We start from the raw sequence: 25,265 nt of genomic DNA, 5'->3' as shown, positions 1-25,265 counted from the left end.
ATAGTACGTCATAGCGATCGGCTGCGCTCACGGGGGGAGCGCGGCCGGGTGTCAGCTGACTATCGCAGCTGACATCCGGCACAATGTGCCAGGAGTGGTCACGGACCGCACCCGGCACATTGCGATCAAACATGATCGCGGTGTGCCAGCGGTATAGGGAAGCATCGCGCAGGGAGGGGACTCCCTGCGGGCTTCCCTGAGACCCCCACAGCAACGCGATGTGATCGCGTTGCTGCGAGGGTCTCTTACCTCCTCCTTCTCTTTGCAGGCCCGGATCCAAGATGGCCGCGGCATCCGGGTCCTGCAGGGAGGGAGGTTCCTTCACAGCGCCTGCTCAGAGCATGCACTGTCAAGTCTGCAGCTGTGCATGTCAGATCGTTGATCTGACACACTGCACAGCAAAGTGTCAGATCAGCGATCTTACACTATAACATGATGCCACCCCTCCCCCCCCGGGACAATATTATAGTGTAAAAAATATATATATATATTCAGATGTGTAAAAAATAAAAATAAAAATAAAAATTCCTAAAAAAAAAAACATTGTTCCCATAAATACATTTCTTTTAAAAAAAAACAATAAAAGTACACATATTTAGCCGCGCACCCATAACGACTCGACTTATAAAACTGTCCCACTAGTTAACCCTTTCAGTGAACACTGTAAAAAAAAAAAAGAAGAGGCAAAAACAACACTTTATTATACCGCCGAACAAAAAGTGGAATAACGCGCAATCAAAAAGACTGATATAAATAACCATGGTACTGCTGAAAACGTCGTCTTGTCCCGCAAAAAACGAGCCGCTATATAGCATCATCAGCGAAAAAATAAAAAAGTTATAGTCCTCAGAATAAAGCGATGCAAAAATAATTATTTTTTCTATAAAATAGTTTTTATCGTATAAAAGCGCCAAAACATAAAAAAAAATGATATAAATGAGGTATCGCTGTAATCGTACTGACCCGAAGAATAAAACTGCTTTATCCATTTTACCAAACACTGGTAACATTGCCTGCCCCCCCCCCCCCGTTCCCCGGGGCAATGTTATAGTGTAAAAAAAAAAATATTCACATGTGTAAAAAAATTTAAAAAAAATTCCCCCAAAGATCCCCCCCTCCCCCCCCAAAAAAAAAAAAATATTGTTCCTATAAATATATTTCTTTATCTAAATAAACAAAAAAAAAACAATAAAAGTACACATATTTAGTATCGCTACGTCCGTAACGGCCCCACTTATAAAACTGTCCCGCTAGTTAACCCCTTCAGTGAACGCGGTTAAAAAAAACGAGGCAAAAAACGCTTTCTTATCATACCTCCAAACAAAAAGTGGAATAACACGCGATCAAAAAGACAGAAATAAATAACCATGGTACCGCTGAAAACGTCATCTTGTCCCGCAAAACACGAGCCGCTATATAGCATCATCAGTGAAAAAATAAAAAAGTTATAGTCCTAAGAATAAAGCGATGCAAAAATAATTATTTTTTCTATAAAATAGTTTTTATCGTATAAAAGCGCCAAAACATAAAAAAAATGATATAAATGAGGTGTCGCTGTAATCGTACTGACCCGAAGAATAAAACTGCTTTATCCATTTTACCAAACACGGAACGGTATAAATGCCTCCCCCAAAAGAAATTCATGAATAGCTGGTTTTTGGTCATTCTGCCTAACAAAAATCGGAATAAAAAGCGATCAAAAATTGTCACGTGCCCGAAAATGTTACCAATAAAAACGTCAACTCGTCCCGCAAAAAACAAGACCTCACATGACTCTGTGGACTCAAATATGGAAAAATTATAGCTCTCAAAATGTGGTAACGCAAAAAATATTTTTTGCAATAAAAAGCGTCTTTCAGTGTGTGACGGCTGCCAATCATAAAAATCCGCTAAAATAACCAGCTATAAAAGTAAATCAAACCCCCCTTCATCACCCCCTTAGTTAGGGAAAAATTAAAAATTTTAAAAAATGTATTTATTTCCATTTTCCCATTAGGGTTAGGGCTAGGGTTAGGGCTAAAGTTAGGGTTGGGGCTAGGGTTAAGGCTACAGTTAGGGTTGGGGCTAAAGTTAGGGTTAGGGTTTGGATTACATTTACGGTTGGGAATAGGGTTGGGATTAGGGGTGTGTTTAGGGTTACCGTTGAGATTAGGGTTAGGGGTGTGTTTGGATTATGGTTTCAGTTATAATTGGGGGGTTTCCACTGTTTAGGCACATCAGGGGCTCTCCAAACGCGACATGGCGTCCGATCTCAATTCCAGCTAATTTTGCGTTGAAAAAGTAAAACAGTGCTCCTTCCCTTCCGAGCTCTCCCGTGTGCCCACACAGGGGTTTACCCCAACATATGGGGTATCAGCGTACTCAGGACTAGGGTTGAGTGAAACGGGTCGGCCATTTTCAGAAGTCGCCGACTTTTGGCAAAGTCGGGTTTCATGAAACCCGACCCGACCCCTGTGTGGGGTCAGCCATGAGGTCGGCGATCTTCTGAATCTGGTATCGGAATTCCAATACCGAGTTCCGATATGTTTGCAATATCGGAAATCGGTATCGGAATCCATGTTTAAGTGTAAAATAAAGAATTAAAATAAAAAATATTGCTATACTTACCCTCTGACGCGCCCTGGTACTAGCCGGCAGCCTTCCTTCCTTAGAATCAGCGCGTGAATGACCTTAGATGACGTCTCGGCTTGTGATTGGTCGCGTGAGTGGTCACATGGGCGGTCGCGCGACCAATCACAAGCCGCGACGTCATCTAAGGTCCTTCACGCGCTGATTCTAAGGAAGGAAGGCTGCCGTTTAGTACCAGGGCATGTCAGAGGGTAAGCATAGCAATATTTTTTATTTTAATTCTTTATTTAACACTTAAATATGGATCCCAGGGCCTGAAGGAGAGTTTCCTCTCCTTCAGACCCTGGGAACAATTGGAAACCCAATGCACTGCATTGGGTTTCGTGTTTCGGCCGACCCCGACTTTTTTATAGGATCGGCCGATTTCACTCGACCCGACTTTTGAAAAAGTCGGGTTTCGTGAAACCCGACCCGATCCTATAAAAGTAAAAGTCGCTCAACCCTACTCAGGACACATTGGACAACAACTTTTGGGGTCCAATTTCTCCTGTTACCCTTGGGAAAATACAAAACTGTGGGCTAAAAAATAATTTTTGTGGAAAAAAAAAAAGATTTTTTATTTTCACGGCTCTGCGTTATAAACTGTAGTGAAACACTTGGGGGTTCAAAGTTCTCACAACACATCTAGATAAGTTCCTTGGGGGGGTCTAGTTTCCAATATGGGGTCACTTGTGGGGGGTTTCTACTGTTTAGGTACACTAGGGGCTCTGCAAACGCAATGTGACACCTGCAGACCATTCCATCTAAGTCTGCATTCCAAATGGCGCTCCTTCCCTTCCGAGCTCTCCCATGCGCCCAAACGGTGGTTCCCCCCCCACATATGGGGTATCAGTGTACTCAGGACAAATTGGACAACAACTTTTGGGGTCCTATTTCTCCTGTTACCCTTGGGAAAATAGAAAACTGGGGGCTAAAAAATAATTTTTGTGGGAAAAAAGATTTTTTTTCACGGCTCTGCGTTAATAAACTGTAGTGAAACACTTGGGGGTTCAAAGCTCTCACAACACACCTAGATGAGTTCCTTAGGGGGTCTACTTTCCAAAATGGCGTCACTTGTGGGGGGTTTCAATGTTTAGGCACATCAGTGGCTCTCCAAACGCAACATGGCAACCCATCTCAATTCCTGTCAATTTTGCATTGAAAAGTCAAATGGCGCTCCTTCCCTTCCGAGCTCTGCCATGCGCCCAAACAGTGGTTTACACCCACATATGGGGTATCAGCGTACTCAGGACAAATTGTACAACAACCTTTGGGGTCCATTTTCTCCTGTTACCCTTGGTAAAATAAAACAAATTGGAGCTGAATTAAATTTTTTGTGAAAAAAAGTTAAATTTTCATTTTTATTTAAACATTCTAAAAATTCCTGTGAAACACCTGAAGGTTTAATAAACTTCTTGAATGTGGTTTTGAGCACCTTGTGGGGTGCAGTTTTTAGCATGGTGTCACACTTGGTTATTTTCTATCATGCAGACCCCTCAAAATGACTTCAAATGTGATGTGGTCCCTAAAAAAAAATGGTGTTGTAAAAATGAGAAATTGCTGGTCAACTTTTAACCTTTTATAACTCCCTAACAAAAAAAATGTTGGTTCCAAAATTGTGCTGATGTAAAGTAGACATGTGGGAAATGTTACTTAAGTATTTTGTGTGACATATCTCTGTGATTTAATTGCATAAAAATTCAAATTTGGAAAATTGCGAAATTTTCAAAATTTTCGCCAAATTTCCATTTTTTTCATAAATAAATGCAGGTAATATCAAAGAAATGTTACCACTATCATGAAGTACAATATGTCACGAGAGAACAGTGTCAGAATCACCGGGATCGGTTGAAGCGTTCCAGAGTTATAACCTCATAAATGGACAGTGGTCAGAATTGTAAAAATTGGCCTGGTCATTAACGTGCAAACCACCCTTGGGGGTAAAGGGGTTAATGCAGGTAACGAGTTGATTAGGAGCGTCTAACTGGCCTGTAGGAGCCAGAACTCATAATGGTTGGTAGGGAACCAAACACTTCTTTCTCACTGCAAAATGCAAATAAATTTATATAATTTATAGAATGTGATTTTTTGGGATTTTATTTTTGATATTCTATCTCTCAATGTTAAAATCAACCTATATAGGCTCTTCATGTATTGTCAGTAAGCAAACTTACAAAATCAGCAAGGGATCAAATATTCCCCCCACTGTATGCACAAGTTTCTGCGTGTGCCAGAAGCGAGCCAAAGAAACCCAAAAAGCACCCATCTAGCAACCATTACTATTGTCTGAGAGGATGAAACAAATTAATGAAAAAAATGTGCTTAGAGCCTGACCTCTACCCGGGTAGGCATCCTGCCAATGCCTATATCAGAGTACAGTAGTTATTCTCACCTGCACTGGAGATGTAAGGGGCACAGCATCACCGGGTGTGGGATCTGCATGAGATAGTATGGACAATTGTGACTCCTGGCTGGCGGGCTGTTCAGGAGACAGTGCATCACTGCTGTCTTCATCAAAGAGAGTGCTGTCTGCCATCTCCACATAATTCACATCTGTGATAGAAGACCAGGTGTACTTTTTAGTATAAAACAAATGTTATTTTAGGCTCAAATATTCTGTACAACAAGTTAAAAAATAACGGTTAAACATTGCAGTAAAACTTTGGGTTAAACATTGCAGATTTACTGCGGATCCTCAGTTTTTTTTCCGCGCAAAAATGCTGCAAATCCGCAATCTAAGGCTACTTTCACACTAGCGTTATCTGCAATCCGTCACAATGCGTCGTTTTGCGGAAAAAACGCATCCTGCAAAAGTGCTTGCAGGATGCGTTTTTTCCCCATAGACTTGTATTGACAATGCATTGCGGCGGATTGCCACACGTCGCATCCGTCGTGCGACGGATGCGTCGTGCTTTGGCGGACCGACGGGAGCAAAAAACGCTACATGTAACGTTTTTTCCTCCTGACAGACCGCTTTTTCCGATCGCGCATGCGCGGCCGGAACTCCGCCCCCACCTCCCCGCACCTTACAATGGGGCAGCGGATGCGCCGGAGAAATGCATCCGCTGCCTCCGTTGTGCAGTGCGTTAAACGCTAGCATCGGAATCTCTGCCCGACGCATTGCGACGGGGAGATTCCGACGCTAGTGTGAAAGTAGCCTAAGGGGTAACGTTTCTCCTTATGGAGAGTAACATACCATCTCTGGCTTGTCAAGGTAAGGAGGCTTATTCACCGTGCAATGCAGATCCGCAAATGATTTACAGTACAATGTAAATCAATGGGGGGAAAAATGCTGTGCTAATGGTGTGGAAAATTCAGCACGGAAAACGCAGGGGATTAAAAGAAAAACCATGTCAATTCTTTTTGCGGATCTGCAGCGTTTCTGCACCCACTCCATAATAGAAATCTGCAGGGGTAAAAAACGCATGAAATCTGCACAGAACCCGCAGTAAATCCGCAACAAAAACACACAAAATCCTGAAAAAAAATAGGCACAGATTTTGACCTGCGTTTTCTGCCAAGAGATGCAAAATCCGCACAGAAAATTCCACAGGCAAATCCGCAACGTGTGCACATAGCCTTAACCAGATATGAAGTCTATCATACTAGTCTGGGGAAATACTGTATAGAGAGCCAGTCCAATAGGACAAAGGTACAGGGATATAACCAATATCAGGAGAACGGGAGGAAGACATGGGCGGTGGACGGGTCTGTCCTGACTATTATGATAAATTAAAAAGAATCAGTAATTGCAAGAAATTATAGCATGCATTTGGAGAGATGGTGATCTCCACTGACATGATATAGTATGTATTCTGGTTGCTAGTAAAAATGTGGGGAGCTAATGCAATCCATTAACAGCGCACCTTTTTATCATAAGTCATTAAGGAAAGCATGCAGCTTGCTCATGAGCTGAGCCAGCTTGTTACTAGGCAGACTCCGGCTGCACCAGCAAGGGCTCGCTCTGATCGCTGCAGTTTAACCATTTAACTCCTGCCACCAATGTTCACCACACTCCAAAGCAATCGCAGGGAACAAGGTGTTACCCAAGGAATCCAGGGTCCTGCTGTAGGCCCCCATAACTACCATGTTGGTTCTCCCATGAAGGTCAATCACAGGCTGAACTTTTTTTTTTTTTAAGGAGAAGCACAACTTATCTATTCGCTAGAATACTATTAGCATGCTAATGATCGCAGGTTCAGGTGCCTTAAAGGGAACCTGTCACCCCCCGGGCGTTTTTAAGTAAAAGAGCCACCTTCGAGCAGCACTAAGGCTGCATTCTGTGAAGGTGACTCTTATGTTTAGTATCCCTAGGAATGCTGAATCAATCACTTTTATAAATTTGGCGCCACACCTCTATTGATTCCGGGAGATATGTTTTCTCCCTGACTCAAGCACCTCGAACCGTCCATCATCCCACCGGGCGCCGCCTCCTCTCTGTCGTGATGTTACGGCGCCTTCGTGTAGCAGAGGCCCCAGATCCTGCCCGCAGTGTGCTATGAATCATTGAAGATAGTGCCGAAGTCTCGCGAGATGTATGTATGTACACACAAAATATATATATATCTATACACATACATATACACACACACATGTGTGTATATATATACACACACACACACATATACATACATCATACATATATATATATATATATATATATATATATATATATATATATATATATATATATATATATATATATATATATATATATATATATATATATATAGCGACCTCTGGCTCCAATACTTCAGAGACCTCTATAAAGACATTCCAAAGGAAGGACTAAGCCAAGAACAGGAAAACATAATGGCGAAACTAAAAGCAATGGAGGAAAAAAATCAAAAACTTCCAAAACCCGGTAGATACACCTATAACACTACAGGAAGTAACCGAGAGACTCTCCTCCATAAGATGTAGAAAAGCCGGTGGCCTGGATGGAATCCTACCAGAAATGCTGAAGTACAGCCCACCAGAAATACAGGCTGCAATGGTTAAACTCTTCAATATTGTACTGAGTGCCAGCTACTTCCCTCGTACCTGGAACCAAGGCCTCATCACACCCATCCACAAGAGTGGGGACAGGAACACATGGGCTACTTGCACAGTGAACAAGTCTGTATGATCATGTTCACACACCACCAAGAAACCTGAAGACACAAAAGAGAATAGTAAAACCAAAAACACTCAGTTTGAAAAAATGTTGCAGTAATCCGCAAGTGCTAGTAAAAGATGTAAAAAACACTTGCGGATTACTGCAACATTTTTTCAAACTGAGTGTTTTTGGTTTTACTATTCTCTTTTGTGTCTTCAGGTTTCTTGGTGGTGTGTGAACATGATCATACAGACTTGTTCACTGTGCAAGTAGCCCATGTGTTCCTGTTTCCATAATTGTTCTCTTGTGTCTACAAGACTGGGGAGTTCCACCACTCCTCTTGGGCTATCTGCACAAAAGCTGTTCTACCCTGTATGCACACATGGATTTTTCCTCTCTGAACCCTGTTCACACAGGTTATATACAGATGATCAGGTTTTTAAATACATCAGATAGGGATTGCATACATTAGTTAGGACTGCTCTGATAAGGGTATACCGTGAAGATTGGTAGAGCAGCTTAGTATACATTTTTTGCAAAAAAACGTATCAACCAAATACCCTGTTTTTTACATCTTTTACTAGCACTTGCGGATTACTGCAACATTTTTTCAAACTGAGTGTTTTTGGTTTTACTATTCTCTTTTGTGTCTCCAAGAGTGGGGACAGGTATGACCCAGCCAACTACAGAGGCATATGCGTCAGCAGCAACCTGGGAAAACTGTTCAACAGTATCCTGAACAAGAGGATCCTCACCTTCCTCACCGAGCACAACGTCCTCAGCAAGAGCCAAGCAGGGTTCATGCCGAACCACCGCACCACTGACCACATCTATACTCTGCACAGCCTCATTCAGAAACACGTCTACAATACAAAGAATGGGAAGATATGCTTTGTGGACTTTAAAAAGGCCTTTGATTCAGTGTGGCACCCGGGCTTATTCCTGAAACTGCTGGAGAGTGGAATAGGAGGAAAGACCTACGATGTCATCAAAAGCTCCTACACCGAGAACCGCTGCAGCGTGAGCGGCAAAAGAACGGCTTATTTTCAGCAGAGCCGCGGAGTCAGACAAGGCTGCAGCCTAAGTCCAACACTCTTCAACATCTACATCAACGAGCTGGCTACCGCCCTGGAATCCTCCTCAGCACCAGGTCTCACCCTCCACGACGCTCAGGTGAAATTCCTGCTGTACGCAGATGACCTGCTGCTGCTGTCACCAACCGAGAAAGGCCTCCAGGACAACCTGAAAATCCTAGAGAAATTCAGCTCCACCTGGGCTCTACCGGTCAACCTAAAGAAAACCAACACCATGGTGTTCCAGAGGAGAAAGAGAAGATCAGACCAACACCCATCATTTATCCTCAACAACTGCGACCTCACAGGAACAGACAAATATACCTACCTGGGCCTAGAGATTCACCGGTCAGGGAGCTTCAAACAAGCCATAGAGACCCTGAAAGACAAGGCCTGCAAAACCTTCTATGCCATCCGAAGGACACTCTACCATCTGAAGCCACCAGTGAGGGTCTGGCTAAAAATCTTCGACTCCATCATCGCCCCAATCCTCCTGTATGGCAGCGAAGTCTGGGGTCCTCACACCTACCCAGACTGGCCAAAGTGGGATTCCAGTCCAACAGAAATATTCCACCTGGAATTCAGCAAGCACCTTCTCCAGGTCCATCGGAGCACCTCCAACAGTGCCTGTCGGGCCGAGCTGGGCAGATTCCCTCTACACCTAACAGTTCTAAAGAGGGCGCTGTCATTCCGGGCTCACCTGCATAGGAGCAATCCAAGCTCCCATCGCCATAAAGCCCCGATACATGTAGGTGAAACAGAAAAACCAGAACCCTCGGAACAGCCCAGCCAAACCCAACCGGACCAGAACACCAATCACAACAACCTGACAAAAGCCGGAATTAGGAAGATGGCAGACAAAGGCCAGGAGAGGTATGTCAGTGACTGGAAGAATGATATCATCAGCTCACAGAAACTGACCATGTACCGGAGCCTACAGAGAGACTACAAACTGGCCCCATATCTGGAGAAACTCCCGGACCCCAGAGACCGCCAGATCCTGAGCCGATATAGACTCAGTGCCCACAGTCTGGCCATCGAATGTGGCCGACACAGGCAGAGCTACAAGCCCAGGGAGGAAAGACTGTGCCAACACTGTGATCAGGAGGCCATAGAGGATGAAACCCACTTCCTGCTACACTGCTCCAAATACTCAGCAGTGAGGGACACTCACTTCAGGAGACTCTCACATCTCTTCCCAGACTTCATCACCATGAAGGAGGAAGAGAAAACATATATCCTGCTGGGAGAAGAAGAGAGAGCATTGGAGATAGCAGCGCGGTATGTGAGCGAATGTCATAGACTGCGAGAAAGAGAACTATGATGCCATGGACTATAGCCCCCACAATGGATCTGCCCCATCCACCTCCCCTATGCCATGGACTATAGCCCCCACCCTGGATCTGCCCCATCCACCTCCCCTATGCCATGGACTATAGCCCCCACCCTGGACCAGCCCCCATCCACCTCCCCTATGCCATGGACTATAGCCCCCACAATGGATCTGCCCCATCCACCTCCCCTATGCCATGGACTATAGCCCCCACAATGGATCTGCCCCATCCACCTCCCCTATGCCATGGACTATAGCCCCCACAATGGATCTGCCCCCATCCACCTCCCCTATGCCATGGACTATAGCCCCCACAATGGATCTGCCCCATCCACCTTCCCTACAGCTTCTACCCAACATCCCCACAGTCCCTATCCCTATTGCCTTTATACACTTGCTTTGGCAAAACTGATGCGTATTTGGTCCTGCCAATAAAGCTTCTTTGAATCTTGAATCTATCTATCTATCTATCTATATATATATATATACACACACACACACACACACACGCTGTATATATATATATATATATATATATATATATATATATATATGTACACACACACACATACCGTACATATGTGTGTGTATATATATATATATATATATATATATATATATATATATATATATATATATATATATATATATATACACACACACATACAATATATATTTTATATATATGTATATATACATACATACACACGCTATATATATATATATATATATATATATATATATATATATACATACTATATATATATATATATATATATATATATATATGTATATATATATATATATATATATATATATACATACACACACACAATGTGTGTGTATATATACAGTCATGGCCAGAAGTATTGACACCCCTGCAATTTTGTCAGATAATACTCATTTTCTTCATAAAAATGATTGCAAACACAAATTATTTGGTATTATTATCTTCATTTAATTTATCTTAAATGAAAAAAAAACACAAAAAGAATTGTCCTAAAGCCAAATTGGATATAATTCCACACCAAACACAAAAAAGGGGGTGGACAAAAGTATTGGCACTGTTCGAAAAATCATGAGATGTTTCTCTAATTTGTGTAATAACAGCACCTGTAACTTACCTGTGGCACCTAACAGGTGTTGGCATTAACTAAATCACACTTGCAGCCAGTTGACATGGATTAAAGTTGACTCAACCTCTGTCCTGTGTCCTTGTGTGTACCACATTGAGCATGGAGAAAAGAAAGAAGCCCAAAGAACTGTCTGAGGACTTGAGAAACCAAATTGTGAGGAAGCATAAGCAATCTCAAGGCTACAATCCATCTCCAAAGACCTGAATGTTCCTGTGTCTACCGTGCGCAGTGTCATTAAGAAGTTTAAAGCCCATGGCACTGTGGCTAACCTCCCTAGATGTGGACGGAAAAGAAAAATTGACAAGAGATTTCAACACAAGATTGTGCGGACGTTGGATAAAGAACCTCGACTAACATCCAAACAGGTTCAAGCTGCCCTGCAGTCCGAGGGTACAACAGTGTCAACCCGTACTATCCGTCGGCGTCTGAATGAAAAGGGACTGTATGGTAGGAGACCCAGGAAGACCCCACTTCTTACCCCGAGACATAAAAAAGCCAGGCTGGAGTTTGCCAAAACTTACCTGAAAAAGCCTAAAACGTTTTGGAAGAATGTTCTCTGGTCAGATGAGACAAAAGTAGAGCTTTTTGGGCAAAGGCATCAACAGAGTTTACAGGAGAAAAAAAAAAGAGGCATTCAAAGAAAAGAACACTGTCCCTGCTGTCAAACATGGCGGAGGTTCCCTGATGTTTTGGGGTTGCTTTGCTGCCTCTGGCACTGGACTGCTTGACCGTGTGTATGGCATTATGAAGTCTGAAGACTACCAACAAATTTTGCAGCATAATGTAGGGCCCAGTGTGAGAAAGCTGGGTCTCCCTCAGAGGTCATGGGTCATCCAGCAGGACAATGACCCAAAACACACTTGAAAAAGCACTAGAAAATGGTTTGAGAGAAAGCACTGGAGACTTCTAAGGTGGCAGCAATGAGTCCAGACCTGAATCCCATAGAACACCTGTGGAGAGATCTAAAAATGGCAGTTTGGAGAAGGCACCCTTCAAATATCAGGGACCTGGAGCAGTTTGCCAAAGAAGAATGGGCTAAAATTCCAGCAGAGCATTGTAAGAAACTCATTGATGGTTACCGGAAGCGGTTGGCCGCAGTTATTTTGGCTAAAGGTTGTGCAACCAAGTATTAGGCTGAGGGTGCCAATACTTTTGTCTGGCCCATTTTTGGAGTTTTGTGTGAAATGATCATTGTTTTGCTTTTTGCTTCATTCTCTTTTGTTTTTTTTTTCATTTAAGACAAATTAAATGAAGATAATAATACCAAATAATTTGTGTTTGCAATCATTTTCAGGAAGAAAACTAGTATTATCTGACAGAATTGCAGGGGTGTCAATACTTTTGGCCATTTCAAAAACCTGACCGGCACATCCAAACATAGACTAAGTGTGAACAGGTGCTGAACCTAGAGTCGCCAACTCGTATATAGCCAAGTAAATAAGGCAGCACACTGCAGCGCTGAAACATGTAAACTAGGGAGAGGTTTCACATGTACCCATTCAGATGGAGACGTTTATTCTCAGCGAGGTAGGGCAAGTGTAGGACCTGGTATAAGAGAGATGCCGTAAAGTGGCTACCAGGTACACATAAAATTGGCCATTTTTATGCGCTAAACGCTCTCATTTTTCATATTTCTAGTGCAGTAATGCAGTTCAAATTTCGTGTTTCAAGTTTGCATGTTTCAGCGCTGCAGTGTGCTGCCTTAAATACTTTTGGCCATGACTGACTGATAGACAGACAGAGATATAGATATAGATTATATATATATATATATATATATATATATATAATGTATCTACTATATAATTGTCTAAGGGTCACTTCCGTCTGTCCTGTCTTTCTGTCTGTCATGGATATTCATTGGTCGCGGCCTCTGTCTGTCATGGAAATCAAAGTCGCCGATTGGTCTCGTCAGCTGCCTGTCATGGCTGCCGTGTCCAATCAGCGACGGCCACAGTCCGATTAGTCCCTCCCTACACCCCTGCAGTCAGTGCCCGGCGACCACTCCATACTCAACGCAGTCAGCGCCCGCTCCATACTCCCCTCCAGTCACCGCTCACACAGGGTTAATGCCAGCGGTAACGGATTGCGTTATGCCGCGGGTAACTCACTCCATTACCGCCGGTATTAACCCTGTGTGACCAAGTTTTTACTATTGATGCTGCCTATGCAGCATCAGTAATAAAAAGATCTAATGTTAAAAAAAAAAAAAAAAAACTGCTATTCTCACCTTCCGTAGTTTGACGATGCGCTCGCGCCTGCCGCCAGCTTCCGTTCCCAGAGATGCATTGGAAAATTACCCAGAAGACGTAGCGGTCTCACGAGACCACTAAGTGATCTGGGTAATTTCGCAATGCATCCTGGGAGCGCAAGACGGCAGCAGCCGCGCGTGCATCGCCAGAAGTTCGCTGGATCTACGCAGGATCCCGCCGGGTGAGTATATAACTATTTTTTATTTTAATTATTTATTTATTTTTTTTAAACAGGGATATGGTGCCCACACTGCTAAATACTACGTGGGCTGTGTTAGATACCGCGTGGCTGCTATATACTACCTGGCCAGTGTTAGATACTATGTGGGCTGTGTTCTATACTGCGTTATATACTACATGGCTGCTATATACTACGTGGGCAGTGTTATATACTACGTGGCTGTGTTCTATACTGCGTGCTATATACTACGTGGCCACTGTTAGATACTATGTGGGCTGTGTTATATATTAGGTGGCAGTGTTACATACTACGTGGGCTGTGTCATATACTGCGTGGCTGCAATATACTGTGTGGGCTGTGTTATTCACTACGTGGGCTGTGTTATTTACTGCGTGGCCTATATTAACGTATTGGGTATTCTACAATATGTATGTATGTATATAGCAGCCACATAGTATATACCACAGGCAACGCAGTACTCCTATATACTACGTGGCCTGTGCTATATACTATGTGGCTGCTATATACATACATACATATTCTAGAATACCCGATGCGTTAGAAAATAAATTTATATATATATTATATATATATATATATATATATATATATATATATATACATACACACACACACACACACACACACTATATACACATACTATATAATTGTCTAGGGGTCACTTCAGTCTTTCTTTCAGTCTGTAACGGAAATCCCAAGTCGCTGATTGGTTGTGGCTGTTTTGCCGCAACCAATCAGCGACGGGCACAGTCCGGCGGCAAAATGGCCGCTCCATACTCCCCTCCATTCAGCGCTCACACAGGATTAATGGCAGCATTAATGGACCGCCTTATGCCACCTTGTAACGCACTCCACTAACGCTGCTATTAACCCTGTGTGACCAACTTTTTACTATTGATGCTGCCTATGCAGCATTAATAATAAAAAGATCTAATGTTAAAAATAAAAAAAAAATAAAAAATAGTTATACACTCACCGTTCGTCGGCCCCTTGGATCCAGAACAGGTCTTTCCCGCTCCTCGCGACGTGGGCTGTTATATACTACATGGCTGTGCTATATACTACGTGGCCGGCCGCGAACAATCAGCGACAGGCGCAGTCCGGAAGCGAATTGGCGCGGGATTTGAACCACGCTTCATTAAACTGGTCGCGGCCGGCCAAATCCTGTGTATTCAATGTATTATTCTAAAATCTTCATAAATAAACTACATACATATTCTAGAATACCCGATGTGTTACACTTAAAAAGATGAGAGGCGTCTGTAATTTACATCATAGGTAGACCTCAACTATGGGAGACAAACTGAGAAAAAAAATCCAGAAAATCACATTGTCTGTTTTTTTAACATTTTATTTGCATATTATGGTGGAAAATAAGTATTTGGTCAGAAACAAACAATCAAGATTTCAGGCTCTCACAGACCTGTAACTTCTTCTTTAAGAGTCTCCTCTTTCCTCCACTCATTACCTGTAGTAATTGCACCTGTTTAAACTTGTTATCAGTATAAAAAGACACCTGTGCACACCCTCAAACAGTCTGACTCCAAACTCCACTATGGTGAAGACCAAAGAGCTGTCAAAGGACACCAGAAACAAAATTGTAGCCCTGCACCAGGCTGGGAAGACTGAATCTGCAATAGCCAACCAGCTTGGAGTGAAGAAATCAACAGTGGGAGCAATAATTAGAAAATGGAAGACATACAAGACCACTGATAATCTCCCTCGATCTGGGGCTCCACGCAAAATCCCACCCCGTGGGGTCAGAATGATCACAAGAACGGTGAGCAAAAATCCCAGAACCACGCGGGGGGACCTAGTGAATGAACTGCAGAGAGCTGGGACCAATGTAACAAGGCCTACAATAAGTAACACACTACGCCACCATGGACTCAGATCCTGCAGTGCCAGACGTGTCCCACTGCTTAAGCCAGTACATGTCCGGGCGCGTCTGAAGTTTGCTAGAGAGCATTTGGATGATCCAGAGGAGTTTTGGGAGAATGTCCTATGGTCTGATGAAACCAAACTGGAACTGTTTGGTAGAAACACAACTTGTCGTGTTTGGAGGAAAAAGAATACTGAGTTGCATCCATCAAACACCATACCTACTGTAAAGCATGGTGGTGGAAACATCATGCTTTGGGGCTGTTTCTCTGCAAAGGGGCCAGGACGACTGATCCGGGTACATGAAAGAATGAATGGGGCCATGTATCGTGAGATTTTGAGTGCAAACCTCCTTCCATCAGCAAGGGCATTGAAGATGAAACGTGGCTGGGTCTTTCAACATGACAATGATCCAAAGCACACCGCCAGGGCAACGAAGGAGTGGCTTCGTAAGAAGCATTTCAAGGTCCTGGAGTGGCCTAGCCAGTCTCCAGATCTCAACCCTATAGAAAACCTTTGGAGGGAGTTGAAAGTCCGTGTTGCCAAGCGAAAAGCCAAAAACATCACTGCTCTAGAGGAGATCTGCATGAAGGAATGGGCCAACATACCAACAACAGTGTGTGGCAACCTTGTGAAGACTTACAGAAAACGTTTGACCTCTGTCATTGCCAACAAAGGATATATTACAAAGTATTGAGATGAAATTTTGTTTCTGACCAAATACTTATTTTCCACCATAATATGCAAATAAAATGTTAAAAAAACAGACAATGTGATTTTCTGGATTTTTTTTTCTCAGTTTGTCTCCCATAGTTGAAGGTCTACCTATGATGTAAATTACAGACGCCTCTCATCTTTTTAAGTGGTGGAACTTGCACTATTGCTGACTGACTAAATACTTTTTTGCCCCACTGTATGTATATATATATATATATATATATATATATATATATATATATATATATATATATTCACACACACACTGATCTATCAAGGTATAACACTTTTGAAACAGTACATTAAATGCTGAAAGGAATTCTACAATTGGAATTTTTATCCTGTATTCAGTACACTGTATGGTAAAAACAGTGTTGTCAAAATGGCGTCAATCAAAACTACAACTCTTCCCGCAAAAAACAAGCCCTTGTGCGGCTATGCTGATGTGAAAATAAAAAACGTATAGCTCTTGGAATAAGAACGAAAGAAAATTAAAACACAAAAACGAAAAATCTCATGGTCCTTAAGGGGTTACAATAGGAGCTTGGCAAGTTAGTGATGGGTCTGCCATAAGACAAATAGCTGGTAGCTGCGGAAAATGGCAAACAGCGATTAGTTCATCAAATGATGTCAAACTTGAGCAAAGATTAGATACATCTGGACACGACCACCATGTGTAAATACATGATGGCCCTAACAGACCAACCTCTAACACAGAGGAGAAACCCCAGGATAGAAAGGATGAACTTTAGATGGGACCAAATAGGCCCCTATGTAGTATTTTCAGAGAGTGAAAATTGCCAACGGCCATTAGTTAACCCCTTCATGACCTTGCGTTTTCGTTCTTCACTCCCCTTCTTCCCAGAGCCATACATTTTTCCATCAATATGGCCATGTGAGGGCTTATTTTTTGTGGGACGAGTTGACTTTTGAACAACACGATTGGTTTTACCATGTCATGTACTAGAAAACAGGAAGAAAAAAAAAATCCAAGTGCGGTGAAATTGCAAAAAGATACCCGTAGCATCTCCATTTTTCGTCATCTGGGGTAGGGTGAGGGCTTATTTTTTGCGTGCCGAGCTGACATTTTTAATTATACCATTTTGGTGCAGATATGTTCTTTTGATCACCCGTTATTGCATTTTAATGCAATGTCGCAGCGACCAAAAAAACGTAATTCTGGTGTTTTGACTTTTTGATTGCTACACCATTTAGCGATCAGGTTATTCCTTTTTTTTATTGATAAATCGGGTGATTCTGAACGCAGCGATACCAAATATGTGTATGTTTAAATCTTTTTATTGTTTTATTTTGAATGGGGCAAAAGGGGGTGATTTAAACTTTTGTATTGTTTTTTTTTACTTTTGCCATGCTTCAATAGTCTCCATAGGAGACTAGAAACTACCACAACCCGATTTGCTACATTGAGGCGATGTTCAGATCGCCTCTATGTAGCTGCATCGCTATGAGCGCCGATCACTGGGTGGCGCTCATAGCAATCCGGCACTGACAACCATAGAGGTCTCAAGGAGACCTCTGGTTGTCATGCCGATGAACCCATGACCCCCGATCATGTGACAGGGGTCACCGTTGCACGCATCTCCGGCCTGATGGTTGGAAGAGCGATTTAAATGCCGCGGTCAGAGTTTGACAGAGGCATTTAACTAGTCAATAGCTGCGGGTGGATCACGATTCCACCTGCGGATACTGCAGGCACATGTCAGATGTTCAAAACAGCTGACATGTCCCCGGAAAGATGTGGGCTCACCGCCAGAGCCCACATCAAAGCGGGAGATACTGAAATCTGTGTACTAATACGTCCAATGTCAGTAAGGGGTTAAAGTATCACCGCTTCATCATTTCCTTTAGGACTTTTTTTTTTACATTGCCTTATTTGCTGTTTTCTTTGTACCAAATTAAATTCTTGAAAAGGCATATTCTAGTTGATGAATTTAAAGTTGCCCTAACAGGCTGGACATTGACTCTTGCCCACCCAACATTTTGAGAACTCTAAGCTCAACCCTCAAGCATATGGAGAACACAACCAGTTCTCTCCTATAGTGTCACAAAATATAAGGACCCAACAGTGGGTCGGTCAGCAGACGGCATAACAAACACAACGGGATTGAAAAGGGGAGAGGAAGGCCCTACAGATAGGGAAATGACGGATGGACACCCCCTGAGCTCAAACCATACCCTGTCCTTGCTCTTCCCCAACACCTAAGTGGGTCCTCCCCCTCCACCGGCGTTAGGAACTTGTCCCTCGCTGTCACCTCACACTGCCCTGGCTAGAGCACTGGCCGCAAGGGCACTAGCCTCACCACTGCAGATGGTACAAACACAGGGGACAGTGACAAACACAAGCGGGACAAGGAATAAACACAACACTTAGCTTCAGGTGACCACTCCCACCATCCTTTAACCCCTTACCGGCATCGGACGTACTATACCGTCCGATGCCGGCTCCCCTGCTTTGATGCAGGGCTCCGCGGTGAGCCCGCACCAAAGCCGGGACATGTCAGCTGTTTTGAACAGCTGACATGTGCCCGTAATAGGCGCGGGCAGAATCGCGATCTGCCCGCACCTATTAACTAGTTAAATGCCGCTGTCAAACGCAGACAGCGGCATTTAACTACCGCTTCCGGCCGGGCGGCCGGAAATGACGTCATCGCCGACCCCCGTCACATGATCGGGGGTCGGCGATGCTTGTGAATGGTAACCATAGAGGTCCTTGAGACCTCTATGGTTACTGATTGCCCGTCGCTGTGAGCGCCACCCTGTGGTCGGCGCTCACAGCACACGTGCAATTCTGCTACATAGCAGCGATCAGCAGATCGCTGCTATGTAGCAGAGCCGATCGTGCTATGCCTGCTTCTAGCCTCTCATGGAGGCTATTGAAGCATGGCAAAAGTAAAAAAAAAAAAAGTTTAAAAAAATGTGAAAAAAATAAAAAAAACATAAAAGTTTAAATCACCCCCCTTTCGCCCCAATCAAAATAAATCAATAAAAAAAATATCAAATCTACGCATATTTGGTATCGCCGCGCTCAGAATCGCCCGATCAATTAAAAAAAAGTATTAATCTGATCGCTAAACAGCGTAGCGGGAAAAAAATTCAAAACGCCAGAATTACGTTTTTTTGGTCGCCGCGACATTGCGTTAAAATGCAATAACGGGCGATCAAAAGAACGTATCTGCACCGAAATGCTATCATTAAAAACGTCATCTAGGCACGCAAAAAATAAGCCCTCAACCGACCCCAGATCACGAAAAATGGAGACGCTACGAGTATCGGAAAATGGCGCAATTTTTTTTTTTTTTTTTTAGCAAAGTTTGGAATTTTTTTTCACCACTTAGATAAAAAATAACCTAGTCATGTTTGGTGTCTATGAACTCGTAATGACCTGGAGAATCATAATGGCAGGTCAGTTTTAGCATTTAGTGAACCTAGCAAAAAAGCCAAACAAAAAACAAGTGTGGGATTGCACTTTTTTTGCAATTTCACCGCACTTGGAATTTTTTTCCCGTTTTCTAGTACACGACATGCTAAAACCAATGATGTCGTTCAAAAGTACAACTCGTCCCGCAAAAAATAAGCCCTCACATGGCCAAATTGACGGAAAAATAAAAAAGTTATGGCTCTGGGAAGGAGGGGAGCGAAAAACGAACACGGAAAAACGAAAAATCCCCTGGTCATGAAGGGGTTAAATGGTCACCTGATGCATCAGCTGACTGTTGGTGATAGTTTCTCTTTGGAGACCAGCCGTGCAGTTGTAGCTCTCTGGTGTCAGCTTCTTTTGGAGTTTGGAATACTGTTTTTGTGTCCTCTGTGGTGTGGAGCTTGGCAACGGAGTCTGGAAGCTAAGTGTTGTGTTTATTCCTTGTCCCGCTTGTGTTTGTCACTGTCCCCTGTGTTTGTACCATCTGCAGTGGTGAGGCTAGCGCCCTTGCGGCCAGTGCTCTAGCCAGGGCAGTGTAAGGTGACAGCGAGGGACAAGTTCCTAACGCCGGTGGGGGGGAGGACCCACTTAGGTGTTGGGGAAGAGCAGGGGCAGGGTTTGTCACTGTCCCCTGTGTTTATACCATCTGCAGTGGTGAGGCTAGCGCCCTTGCTGGCCAGTGCACTAGCCAGGGCAGTGTGAGGTGACAGCGAGGGACGAGGTTCCTGATGGCGGTGGGAGGGGGGGAAGGACCTACTTAGGGCATTAGGGGAGAGCAGAAACAGGCTCAGGTTTGAGCTTATGGGGCGGCCATCCCTCATTTCCCTATAGGTAGGCCCTTCCTCTCCCTTTTTCCATCCCGTTGTGTGTTTGTTGTACCATCCGCGTCAGGGAGAGACAAACACCAAATCTACCCCGTGTTTTTTTCTAGGTAGGAGGACACACTCATGCTGACGGACTAACCTCTTCACTGACTAGGTTGCCTTCAGTTCGTCGTGGGATGGGGGAATGTTTTTTCTGTGGTCTGACTGATCATTTCATCAATGTCTGCCCAGCTCACGCCAAAGTATGTTCTTCATTTCAAAAGCCGTATCCTCCTGGTCGTGTGGAGGGAGGTGACCAGGGTGTGTATATTTCCTCCATCTTTTCGTCTCAGTGTACCATTCCTGCTGAAGTGGTGGTTGGCTGGGTTGCTGAGACTGTACCAGTGCTTGGGGATAGTGGAGCGGGAGTCAATTTGTTGGATTCTTGCTTTGTCCAGACCCATGGTCTGATGGGTAGGACGCTGACGAGACCCCTTAGCAGTCATGCAACTGAATCTGTCCCACTCAGCCATAGGAAGGTGACCCATTTCGTAGATAATAGAAACCTGTGTATATGGACTCTTCATGAAGAGTTCCTTTCATGCTACGTCTTGGAGGGTATGCCAACTCCCATCATCTTAGGCTTCTTTACATGCATCTTCATCCAAGGAAGGCCTAAGATGATGGGAGTTGGCATACCCTCCAAGACGTAGCATGAAAGGAACTCTTCATGAAGAGTCCATATACACATGAAAATAAAGATTAAGAAACAACCACAAGACGGATTTCATCACCCAGGCATCATTGTAATCAGTATTACGGCACCAACCTGACATTGTCTGTAGGTTACTACAGTATGCACAACCCTGTTGACAGGTTCCCTTTAAGGCATTTACTGGCAGCAAAGCAGTGGAATACTGCGATGTATGCGATGGAACATTGCGCTGAAGATAAATCATGATTTTCTTGAAGAAAGTGTTTTTTTTTTTTTTTTAAATGGCAGCAGGTTTGGGAGTTGATTTTGAGTCCACCTTGCTGGTGTATGAATCGAAGTGAAGGTCTGTGCCCATTACTGATCCAGTCACTGGCTCTTCCATTTGGTCTGTCAAGAGTCATTTTCATCTCATCAGTCCATAAAAGCTTTGAAATAAATCTGTCCTCCGATATTTCTTGGCCCAGTGTTGACGTTTGCTTTCTGTATCTTGCTCAGTGGTGGTCTGGTCTCAGACCTCCTTACCTCGGCCTGGTCTCTGAACACCTTGTACTTCTGGTCACTCCAGGGAGGTTTCAGTTCAGGAATATGACAGCACTGGATGATAATGGCTTCCTGGTTGCCCCATATTTTACTCTTCTCAATTCTTTGGCAATTAATGTGCGTTTTGTTTCTTGACACGATTTTGCGACCCTGTTGACTATTTGCAACAACATTTTGGATGGTTCTGTGATTCCTCCCCAATATCTTAGCAATTGCAAGAGCACTTCTTCCCACTGTAAGGGCTCACGCACGTCAGTTTTTCATGTACGAGTGCTATGTGCTTTGTCCAAGGATAGCACTTGTATCAATGACAGTATGTGGCTGTTCACATGTCAGATTTTTCCCTCAGACTGAGTGATCCGTGCAAAATTGTGGAGACATGTCCCATAATCTTAGTGTTGGATGAAAATTAGCAATGCAAATGTATGTATCAGGAAAAAAATCAGGCAGCATTTGGATCCCATCTGGGTACTATCCATTTTTCACTAATAGATGGGAGAAGGCAGAGAAATATTCTTTTTCTCATCAGTGACACTGACCAAACTTTGATGATAGTTTGTTTTTATCATACGTCAAATAAAGAGAGGTATGAATGAGGTCTAAGACTTAATTTTTTACTTTTCAGAGTCCATTAAATCTCTGTTTTGGCCCATTCTGCCTGAGGAAAACAAACTGCCCAATAATTCTGCACACCATGATAAAGCCCACACCCCCCTCAATACACACATACACATCACCTGATCTGCATCATCCAATAAGCATTCAAGTTTATACAGCTTGGAGTATTCTGCATAATGATGATCTGGTCAAAATACTCACCGCATAAGAATTGTGCACAGTGTAGACTGACATATGAAAAGTGGCAATGAATAAAAGCGGTGTAAAGTGTAAAATAGGAAACAGCAAATTTGGTACATTTCTCTCTTTTCGATTACAGTTCAATACAAATGGGTGTTCCCATTCTTCAGTACCTTCACCCTCCACTTCTACTGGAAAACGTCTCTATCATGCATCATCAGGTAGACGTGCAGAGGTTTGCTCACCTATTATGGCTTCCTTTAGGCTCGTCTCTACAGGAAGAATATTTTTAACCACAAGTTCCATGGGACCAGGCCTCTGGGAGATTTTTTCATTTAGGTCATCAGCAAGGCGCGCTCTTTTCAGTTTCAGTTGTTTGGCTTGAAGGGATGGCTCAGCTAATGTCTCTGTAAGAAGTAACAGAAAAGTTTTAAAACTCCAAAGTATATAATAAAGGGAACCTGTCAGCAGGATTGTGCACAGTAGCCTATAGACAGTGTCAGGTCTGCGCCATTATACTAATTACAATGATACCTTGGTTGATGAAATCAGTCTTGTGGTTGTTGTTTAATCTTTTTTTTCAGTTTTGAGTTAATGATATGCTCGTGCTCCGGGGCGGCCTGTGACCTGTTGACAGGTTCCCTTTAATGTGGGTGTCCGTTATACAAAATCATTGTTCAAACACTCTATTAATATCATTTTAGTAAAGCACACCAACAGTTATGAATGAAACATTACTTGCAGTTTCATTTACCATAAAAGCTTTACCTTTCAAATGTACCATATTTTTCAGACTACAAGACGTACTCCTTCCTCTCACCCCCAAATTTGGGGGTAAAATGGGGTGTATCTCAGTCTGAATGTAGCTTACCGGGGGTTGTGGAGGAGGCAGGATCCCTTCCTCAGGCGGCAGCAGAAGAGGTACGGTGCTGCGGGCCCAGTGTCGGCAGTGAGGGCAGAGATCCCAGTCTGCGCAGGTGCCGCCTGTGGCTTCAGGAGAATGGCCGCTGGAAAAGCAATGCACTCTGCATGCCTCACTGCCGTCACCAGGCCCGCAGCATCCGCTCTGCCTCACCGATGACACCGGGCCCGCAGCATCACTGGAGCACCCACTTCTCCCACACAGGGCCTGCAACTTTGCCCCACTTCTGTCACCACCGGCTACCTGAGGAAGGGACATGCTTCCTGTCACCCGGCACCACCGACCCCTGGTTAATATACCTTCAATTTGGACAGACACCCCATCTTATGAAAAAAAAATTGCTTTTTTCCCTATTCTCCTCCCGAAAATTTGGGATGCGTCTTATAGTTTGAAAAAATACGGTAGCTAAATGAATCTGTCAGCAGGTTATTGCAACTTAATCTGAGCGTAGCATAATGTAGAGCACAGTACTTTGATTCCAGGGATGTGTCATTTATTAGGCTGTGCGTTGTAGTTTCAATGCAAGGAGAGTTTTATCAGCAGGAGATTATCCCTGACAGGACTACATCTCAGGCGCAGAACAGTTCAGCTAATCTGTGTAAGGCTAGTTTCACACTAGCATTTATCCGGGCTGCGGAGGCATGGAGACTTCCTCTGTGAAGCCCCGGCCACTGCCGCGCCTCTTCGTTCTGCTACACCTACGGCTGCATGCGCATCCTACCTTTAACATTGGGTACGCAGGCCGTGCTGCTGTATGCGGATGCTGCCGCATGCGTCGTTTTGGTGGTGCGACGACCTGCGCCGAACGCAACATGTTGCATTTTCGTGCAGATGCCGCACCGTCAAAATGACGCATGCAGCGGCATATGCATACAGCGGCGTGGCCTGCGTACCCAATGTTAAAGATAGGGTGCGCACGCCGCATGTAGGCGGAGCTGAACGAAGAGGCGCGGCAGTGGGCGGGGTTTCACAGAGGAAGTCCGCATCCCTCCGCAGCCCGGATAAACGCTAGTGTGAAACTAGCCTTACCCTGTGCCCACCACTAATTGGCAGCATGCTCACAACGCACAGTGTACACAGGGAGCTGCCAGACAGGGGTGTGAGAGGGGTTATACACAGAGCAGAAGAAGACTTCGCTCTGCTACATCTACATCTGACAAAACAGGGATTCTATGAAAGCTACACGAAGCAGCCCAATAAGTGACACATCCCTGGAATCAGGCTTCATTACCGTACCTATGTTATACTGTTTGCAGATTAAAAAAAGCAAAAACCTGATGACAGGTTCCCTTTAAAGGGAGACTTCTGCCACAAAAAAGTATATACCGGTATGTTTCTTTTAATGGGCTTTCCAGTGAAAACAAGTCATCACCAATCAGTCAGGTGCTACCTTTGTTGATCGCTGGGGCTATGACTGCTGGGACTCTTACAGATCAGCAATATGGGCAACTTGTCTCCTATTAGAATGGAGAGGCAGTGCGGATGCTTGATCTGGGCTCAATTCATTTGTCGTGGGGCTGCACTTTTGGCTTTTTCCAGCAGCCCCATTGAGAATGACTGGAGCAATGGCTGAGCGTCTAACTGGCTGGTCCATTTTGTATAGGGGATGAAAGTTTCACATTGTGGAAACAAAAAGCCCCATTAATCCAAACTGGTGCCGATCCCAGCAGTCAGACACCCACCGATCAGCAAATAATCACCCATCATATCGATAGACAACTTATTTCTACCAAACAACCCTTCTAACTT

At 43.8% G+C, this 25,265-nt stretch overlaps 1 protein-coding gene across 3 annotated transcripts in view; it reads right to left on the bottom strand.

Moving 5' to 3' along the window:
- Positions 1–25,265, bottom strand: part of MRTFA (myocardin related transcription factor A) — a 179,495-nt gene that overhangs the window by 79,983 nt on the left and 74,247 nt on the right. For all 3 annotated transcript variants that reach the window (XM_069737074.1, XM_069737075.1, XM_069737077.1), the window contains exons 6-7: positions 22,840–23,001; positions 5,000–5,160 (exon numbers count right to left, since the gene is read on the bottom strand). In XM_069737074.1, coding sequence (XP_069593175.1) covers positions 5,000–5,160; positions 22,840–23,001 — 323 coding nt within the window. The remainder of the gene's footprint in view (positions 1–4,999; positions 5,161–22,839; positions 23,002–25,265) is intronic.

The sequence above is a fragment of the Ranitomeya imitator genome, chromosome 8 (genome assembly GCF_032444005.1).
Source record: "Ranitomeya imitator isolate aRanImi1 chromosome 8, aRanImi1.pri, whole genome shotgun sequence".
Lineage (NCBI taxonomy): Eukaryota > Metazoa > Chordata > Amphibia > Anura > Dendrobatidae > Ranitomeya > Ranitomeya imitator.
Note: the sequence above shows the minus strand (reverse complement) of the source record. Positions and strands in the feature narration are given on the sequence as shown.